This window comes from Apodemus sylvaticus, chromosome 5 (genome assembly GCF_947179515.1).
Source record: "Apodemus sylvaticus chromosome 5, mApoSyl1.1, whole genome shotgun sequence".
NCBI lineage: Eukaryota > Metazoa > Chordata > Mammalia > Rodentia > Muridae > Apodemus > Apodemus sylvaticus.
The window spans coordinates 66,742,897-66,751,816 of record NC_067476.1 but is presented as its reverse complement, the minus strand read 5'-3'; the positions used below and the strand labels follow the sequence as shown (position 1 = coordinate 66,751,816).

The 8,920-nt window shown below is 41.0% G+C and overlaps 1 protein-coding gene and 1 pseudogene across 1 annotated transcript; both read right to left on the bottom strand.

Moving 5' to 3' along the window:
- Positions 1-423: 423 nt before the first annotated feature.
- LOC127684741 (zinc finger BED domain-containing protein 4-like) lies at positions 424-3,842 on the bottom strand (annotated as a pseudogene).
- A 2,131-nt stretch (positions 3,843-5,973) lies between these two features.
- Positions 5,974-6,918, bottom strand: LOC127684259 (olfactory receptor 5M3-like). The gene has a single exon (XM_052181213.1). The coding sequence runs from the start codon at positions 6,904-6,906 to the stop codon at positions 5,974-5,976; it is 933 nt and encodes a 310-aa protein (XP_052037173.1). The 5' UTR covers positions 6,907-6,918.
- Between the last annotated feature and the right edge of the window lie 2,002 nt (positions 6,919-8,920).

Sequence of the window (8,920 nt, the reverse complement as noted above, 5' to 3'; positions counted from 1 at the left end):
GTTTCATTTAACAGCCATAATAGCTGTTTTGTTGCAATTAAAATATTTAATTAAAATACAGCAACTGATTTGTGGTTTTTACACAACTGAATAAACACCCTACACAATAAAATTGCTTATATCTTCTTTCCATTCTAGTAAAAGAGATTGCTATCTCCTCTTCAAAAAAAAACTTTATAGTTTTAAACCTGATCATCCAATTTAATAATTGCCAAGACTTTGTTTCTAGCAGGCTTCTGAAAATGCACCTTGACACCTGGCCTGAAGGAGGAGTAAGGCACATGTGGATATTATGGTGAGAATTGGCAGGTAGCCCCAGACGCCTGGTCTGGTGTCCTACATGGCCCCGCCAGGCGAGTCAGCCCTGGTACAATAGCAAGCACTCTGAAGCACATTTCCAGTCTGCTGGCTCCATCTCTGAGTTCAATACCGAAAGCATCTTAAGGGGAGAATCGCTTTTAAAAAGGAGATTTTCAAAATGCTCCATCATGAGCCTGGGCTGGCCATAGCTGCCAGCCTCCATGGATGTGCTGAATAGCTTTTCTGAGGGGACTGTACTTGGTAGACAGCCCAGAAATTGGATTCCTAAGGTAATTAGCCCAGGCCACAATGACTACTTTAGGTTCCAGTAGGTAAGTGGGTCACAGCTGTGTTTCAGCACCTCTTCCTCCAAATACTCAAGCACTGTGTCTTCAGGTAGCTTCTCTCTCTGATCTCTCTTTATTGGTGCTAATGACCACAGGCTCTCCTCTGTGCCAGTGTCTTTAAGTGGGGATCCTGAGTCACAGCCATTGGAGGTGGCTGTGTCCTCTGAGATAAAATTCAATCTTTCTAGCTCCCTGATTAAATCTTACCTGCACTGCTCTGCCTCCTCCTCTGTGAACAGAGAAGCAAGGGTCCAGCAGTGTGATAAAAATGTACCTGGGGTCATGGAGGATGGCTCTCCATGGTTTGCTTCAGGGACTTAAGCATGGTATCAATGCCCATTGTCTCCCCAAATAGCATTTCAACTTTTCAGCTGAGGATGTGGATCATGGGGATGCCCTGGCTCAACGTAGACGTGTGAGCACTCATCTCTCAGCTTGAAGCATCAAATGGTCTCAGCACAGGGCACACAGACTACATGACCTCCCACTGGTCACAGCTGATCAATTTTCTAAAGTCACACTCAATAGACACCTCATTAACGTCTCTCTTCTGCTGAATCAAATGTTCAAGAATGTGGAATGATGTACTCCACTTGGATGGTACATCCTGGATCAGGATGATGTGGCAGCTCGTATTCTTTCTGAAGTTCTGCTAACTTCTCTTATATGGGTGACTGATGGACCTGCTCACACAGCTTCTGGGCAATAACTGGTAAGTTCGACACCCTTTGGCTCTTGATAGCCTCACTCACAATCAGATTCTAAGTGTGACTAAAGTATTGCACACTTGAGTGTTTAACTTCACTCAGCATCTTCTCTATACTTGGATTGTCAGTGAGAGTGATGCCAATCTAAAGGCCAATGGAAGTCACCCAGGTTTCTGAATGCTATTTCTACTATATTCATGGTCGATCTGTAACACATTTAAAAGTGATGAGCAATCATGGCCCTCATAATATGGTCGGACAGAGGATGTGAAGGTGACACAGTGAGCTGTGAGGGTCAGGTATTCACGAGTCTGGCTACTCATGCATATTCTGGAGGTGAAGTGGACCACACCACTCTCAGATTTCTTCAGGTGACATAACTATCTGTTAAGCATTGTCGTACATACCTGGGATAGCTGTTCTAGAGAAGTAGGAAGGGGAGGGTAGAGAGTACTGAGGTTTCAAGTATTCAAGCAGGCTGTTAAAGCCAACGTTGTCTACAAAGGAGTACGGCCGAAGATCAAGTGCAATCGTTTCAGTTATGAGATGTGTGGGGTTTTTTTGGCTACTGGATGAGAGTCATAGAACTTCTCTTTGGAGTCACAAGAAGAGGAAGGCCCTGAGAGCTCTAGGCCCAGAGGCCTCTGGATGCCTGGAGAATGAGGCAGGACATCATTCTTGAGTACATGGCCATGGAACTGCTGCAGACATCTCAAGAGACAGCTGGTACCCAGGTTCATGGACTTCTTGCTCCTGCAGATGGTCTGGCCACAGTGCAGGTACACCACCCTTGTTGAATATGCTGAACAAATAGAAAAGTGATTCCACAGCTTTGAGGTCCTTTTGCTTTTAGTAGGAAACATAGCTTGATTTTTTTTTCTGACCACTGCTGCTGGCATGTCAGTTAATTTGGAGGCATTTTCTGCAGAAGTCAAAGTGGCCTATGGAGAGTTTGGCAAACTTGCACACAGAAAGTCCTTCTGCTTCCCAACCATCTCAGGGTGGTGCCTGTACAGTTGTTGCATCAAATAACTGGTGCCAACTTCTGCCTTCTTATCTTGTTTAATAATGCAGCTACAGTAACCGCACACTGCTTTGAGACTGTCCATGGAGGCCAGGGAAAATTGATGCCAGACTTCTGACTTCAGTCTTTTCATCACCTTCTTATTTTGTTGGAAGACAGTGTCTAATTCAAACCTTGGATTTACTCTGTCTGCTGGCTGCTTCTTTGGAGAGGACCCTACAGAGGCCTCCCCCAAGTCATCAGAGGATGACAACATGGACACATCTTCCTGGGACACAACCCCAGGATTAGTGTGTGATGACAGGTCCTCAGGAAGCCTGTCTGGGGATGAGGAGGTATAAAGGGACTCTTTGACTTGTTTGTCTGGAAACAATGATGCAGAGTTGAATTCCTCTTCTGGGAGCATCAGGGCAGGCAGCAGGAGCATTGGAGGTACAGGGTACATGCCTGTTTGATGCCTGTGCTGCCACCATTCTCCTGTAGTACAGTGGATCGCTGTGTTCTCCACATGTGCCTGATGAGGCAGCTTGTGCCCAGGTTCTTCCCGTTCTTCCCTCTACTGAACTCATTAATACAGTGGACACAGGCAGCCTTGGAGCTGTCGAGGGGTGACAAGTAGAAGCTCTTCCAGATGGCCGACCCCCTCCTGGACCCAGATGTACTTTTGGGAAGGGAAAGGATTATGGATTCTCAAGGGTCATCATAATGGAGCATGGAGAGGTTGGGGGAGGAGCCTGCCAAAGCCTCCTCTCTTCTATACTTTCCAGTGATAAATACACCAGAGGACATCTCTTCAGAAGAGACTACAATCACAGACTCTTCCATTATTTGGTCAGGGGATGGGATATTGGGAGCCATTTTCTAGACAAGTCTGACAGGTGGAAGCACAATGCTAAGGTCTCACACATCGGCTGGAAGCAGAAAAGAGGGAGAGGAAAAAGAGGAGCCTGTTGATGGACTTCCATTTTCTTGGATGAGCTAGGTGGGGTGTGCCTGCCTCACATGTCTCATAAGGCTTCTTGTACTCAAGTCTTTTTTTCATTTTTGCCCCTACTGAACTCTTTCATACAGTATGTGCATATTGCCTTAGTGCTATCTTGAGGGGGAAATAAAGAATGCTTCCAAGCTGGAGACTTCTTCCTGGACCTTGTGTGTCTACTAGTAAGAACGCTCTGGGTCACAGCTTCCATGGATATGTTGTCCAGTGTGCTACTATACTGGGAGAAGAGTGACCCATAGGCATCCTCACTCTTAGCAGGAAAGAATTTCCCAGCAGGCTGACAGGCACAGCATGCTGTCCTGATTTCTGCCTGTGCATTGCCACTATCTGTCTGCCTCATATCCTCTGACTCGCTTTTAAAGTCCATTTATTTCAAACTGGGACAAGGAATTTGAACATCATCTTCCCCCTCTGTTTTGAAATTAACTATCCCCCTTGGGACAAGTTTTCTGCTTATCCTCCATGATCAACCATAATTATCCTGGTTGCTTTATCATTCTGACATCTTAGGTTAATACAGCTTATAATGTCGACTTGTGACACCTAAAGTAGATTTTATTCACTTTTTTCATAATCTAATTTTCTAGGCTGTTTACTGTGGCTGACCATGAATGTCACTGAAAAGCCAAGTATGTCTTTCACACAAGCACACTCTCACAGGGCATCACAGTGCTGTTCTGCTGGGGTACTGCAACCAAATACTTCTTGCTGTGTATACCAATGCATGCAGCACAGATTTCTTCCTCTTCTCCAAGACAGGAGCTCCACCATCTTGAGGTCACATACAGTCCTTCTGCATTTCCTATGCCCTCCTCTAAGCAGGCCAACCAGAAGTAAAGTATTTGAAGGTAGGTACATAAAAAGCTCAGACAGGGGTTGAAGAGACAGTGACCATGGCCACTTCTTGTCTCCATGCTTCTGGAGCTCTGCTTCCCATTTCTCGCTCCAAACTCTAGGCCCTTCAGAGACCTGAGGAGCCGGCTCCTCACTACACAGCACTGCCCGCTGGCTGCTGACAGTGCAGTAGGTGTGCCCATTCATTAGCCACTTTGTTTGCCCCTTCCACCCCTCCCTCTACCGCAACCCCACTGCCCGCTACTTGCTGCACTCCTCCCAGGGCCCCTGTGCACTGGAATCAATTTTATTTATTTCTTTTTTTTAAGATTTATTTATTATCCATTTACCAGTGAGTACATACCATGTGTGTTCTTTTGTGATTGGGTTACCTCACTCAGGATATTTTCTAGTTCCAATCATTTGCTTAAGAATTTCATAAATTCATTGTTCTTAATAGCTGAGTAGTATTCCATTGAATAAATGTACCACATTTTCTGTATCCATTCCTCTGTTGAGGGACATCTGGGTTCTTTCCAGCTTCTAGCTGTTATAAATAATGCTGCTATGACCATAATAGAGCATGTATCCAGTGGTATAGCAGGGTCCTCTGGTAGTATTATGCCCAATTTTCTGAGGAACCTCCAAAGAAATCTAGAATACCCAAGATACTATTCACAAACCAAATGAAACTCAAGAAGAAGGAAGAACAAAGTATGGATATTCTGGTCCTTCTTAGAAGGGGGTACAAAATACCCACAGGAGGAGATACAGTGACAAAATGTGGAGCAGACATTGAGAGAAAGACCATCCAGAGACTGCCCCCACCCAGGGATCCATCCCATATACAGTTACAAAACCAAGACACTATTGTGGATGCCAACAAGGGTTTGCTGATAGGAGCCTGATATAGTTGTAACCTGGGAGTCTCTGCCAGTGTACAACAAATACAGAGGGGGATACTCTCAGCCACCCATTGAACTGAGCACAGGGTCCCCAATGGAGGAACTAGAGAAAGGACCTAAGGAGCTGAAGAGATTTGCAGCGCCATAGAAGGAACAACAATATGGACCATCCAGTACTCCCAGAGCTCCCAGGGACTACACTGCCAACCAAAGAGTACTAATAGAAGGACTCATGCTTCCAGATGTATATGCAGCAGAGGATGGCCTTGTTAGAAACCGAAGGGAGGAGAGGCCCTTGGACCAGAGAAGGCTAAATGCCTGAGTATAGGGAATACCAGGACAGGGACCAGGAGTGGGTAGATTGGTGAGGAGGGTGAGAAGGATAGGTTAGGGGATTTTCAGGTGGGGGTAGAACCAGGAAAGGGAACAACATTTTAATTGTAAATAAAGAATTTATCTAATAAAAAATAAAGATTTATTTATTTATTTATTTATTTATTTATTTATTTATTTATTTAGTGTATATGAGTACACTGTAGCTATCTTCACATACACCAGAAGAGGGCATCAGATCCCATTACAGATGGTTGGGACCCATCATGTGGTTGCTGTGATTTGAACTCAGGACCTCTGGAAGACTAGTCAGTGCTCTTAACCACAAAGTTACCTCTCCTGGCTCTGGAATCAGTTTTCAATTCATTCATCAACAATTCACAATTCATTTTTTTCTCTAACTTGTGTGTTTCACTTTATTATCCCTACCCATGAACAATCTTAACATTCCCTTTCTAATGCTTGAGATAGTACCATTTTTTCCTGACAAACAATAGAATACAAAAGAAAAAAATGTTTTATTTTATTTTGTTAAGAACTTCTTGGTAATCACTTTGTCCATGGCTTCTTTGACATCCTTGTTCCTCAGACTGTAGATCATGGGATTCAACATGGGGATCACTGTGGTATAGAACACAGCCACCAACTTTCCTTGCTCCACTGACTCCTCAGTGGGTCGTCTGAGGTACATGAAGATGAGAGTCCCATAAAATATACCTACTGCTGTGAGGTGAGACCCACAAGTGGAAAATGCCTTGCGCCTGCCTTCTGCTGACCGCATTCTGAGAATGGCAATGAGAATGAACAGGTAGGAGATGATGACTACAATCAACGAATATGTGAAGTTAATGCCTGCAAGAAATAGCATTGTATATTCTTTCACAAAAGTCCCTGCACAGGCCATCTTGATGAGGGGAGGGTCTGCACAGTAGAAGTGATTGATCTCAGTTTTCCCACAGAAGTACAAGCCATATGTCCATAAGGTTGCAGCCAGACTAGTCAGAAACCCATATATGTAGGGAAAAGAAATAAGTCGAATGCAAACCACCCTGGACATTTTGCTGCCATAGAGCAGAGGCTTTCCAATTGCCATGTATCTGTCAAAGGCCATGACAGAAAGAATGAAGATTTCCACATGAACGAGGGCAATGAAGAAGAAGCACTGTACCAAGCAGCCAGCATAAGAAATTGTTTTTGTCTTTGACAGCAAGTTTTCCAGCATTTTAGGAGTAACGTTGGAAGAAAACCACACATCAATAAATGACAAATGGCTCAGGAAAAAGTACATTGGGCTGCTTAGCTGTGGACTAATCTTAATTAATATCATCATGCCAATATTGCCCACCATGGTAACTATATAGACCATGAGGAAGATGACAAAGAAGAGAACTTGCAGTTCCTTTCTGCTGGTTAAGCCCAAAAGGACAAACTCAGTCACATCTGTGAAATTGAGCATCTTCTCACTTCTGTTAATATGAATTAGAAAAGTCTGCAACACTAAAATGAAATAAATAAATTAGAGTTACCAATGTACAGAAACATTTTATAAACAGATAAATTTTTTATATTAGAGGATAATACTTTAAAAATGATTAATAGTGTTTTACATGTCTAGATACTTTGCAAATTTATTCTAAAATATAGTAATACCACCCACTAATACATAATAATAATAGTAAGAATAAGCATTTTCTATAAAGCATTTCACAGATGTCACATTGTATTTCTTCTCTAAGGGAACATAAATCACATTTCTCGTAGCCCAGGCAAGCCTTTTGTTTAGTATGTATCAAATGGTGAACTTGAACTTTGGATCATCTTTACTCCACTGACCATGTACTTTGGTCACAGGCATGACAGGCATTTTTATCCAATACTTATAGACTTATGGACAGAAATTTATATTTCTAAGGAAATGGTATAATCTTAGCTGTTGTTCCAAATATTTTGGAAGACAAAAATTCTATAGTTCTTTTAGTGCATAGTAGGAGGAGACTTTAAATTGCCTTAGCTTCCTGCAGAGGCACTGTCTGCCTAGCAGAGTTACAGGACAGGGAGGTGGACAGAAAAGAACGCCATTGCATGTATTCTTCCTGTTTAATTGACAAACTTGTATAATGCCTAGATACATACATGCACAAATACAACCTTACAAAGCCAATATACTAATGAAGGCAGTCCAATAAGATAGATAGTCACATTCTACAAAATATTGTATCCATTTTATCTATTGAGAACTTGAAGCAGATTTTAAACAGGGTGCTAAGTGGAATAATGAACTCATTCTACTTTCTGATGAATAAATACCATGTGCAAAACAGGTGTTATTTCCGCAACTCCATTGTAACATGTACCATTATGTCACCTTGAATATCATTTTGTTGGATATCTATAAATTCTCACTAGTCAATAGTTAATCTGAAAAGAAAAAGTACAAAGCAAAAAAGAAAATTTCATGTTTAAGGAAAAATGTCTCCCATCTACGATGATACCAATTGCTTTTCATCACTCAGTTTAGGAAGGAATTTTACTCATGTATACTGGGAAAAGCTACTAACTAAAATTACTCAGAATAACTCTATATGACTCTAGATTGTTGGACTAATTAACAAAAATTTAAGACCTAAACTAGTGATAATTAATCCACTTGTGTAATTAAAAATTAACTAAAAAGTTACAGTATACATAAAACTATCTAAAATATAAATAAACTACTTTACATGATATGACACAGAGTATTTGTCTACAAATCAGAGTTCTGTATTGAGTCCTAGCAACAAATAAACTGGAAAGGTGATAAAGCTTGCAATCCTATATCAAATGATACATAACACAGGATCTTTGGGTTTCAATGTCATCTGTAACTCCACAGGGAGTTCAAATTTATCCTGGGATATATTAAACCTTGTTGTAAAATACAAAAGTAAATCTAAATAAATGACTCAAATAAATGTCTTAAAGTATAGTTTTATTTATCATAAAATCTGTTAGAATATAATACATATTCTTGTATTTGAGGAACAATTATGAACACTGATTATAAATCTGCAGATCATCTCTCTTCTTATTTAATACAGTATAAGTGTTTCATGTGTGAGTTTCTATTTCTTATTTAAATATTAACAATGGAAGTCATGCTTAAAAAGTAAGATCTGATCATTGGATACCAAGAATGACCTGACCCAACATGAAGAAAAGTTAAAAAAAATGTGTTGTTTCTTCATGGCAAACATTTAATTCGGGAAAACCAGAAAGATCATTCATCAGGAGATTGATAAAAACAGTGAATACAGGAATCTCATACTGGCTCTATGATAACAGGAGTATGATATCTATGAAAAACTAGAAAGCATTTGAAGATTATTTAACTGAATTACTTATCATTTAAAGACATTAAAGTTTAAATATGTAAACTATCTCAAAGCAAATTACCAATATTATGAGAATTTCTTTTCCAAATCAGGTATGGA

What these genes read in the sequence shown, in the direction of transcription:
- LOC127684259 (XM_052181213.1), bottom strand. Translation starts at nt 6,906, where the DNA reads ATGCTCAATTTCACAGATGTGACTGAGTTTGTCCTTTTGGGCTTAACC.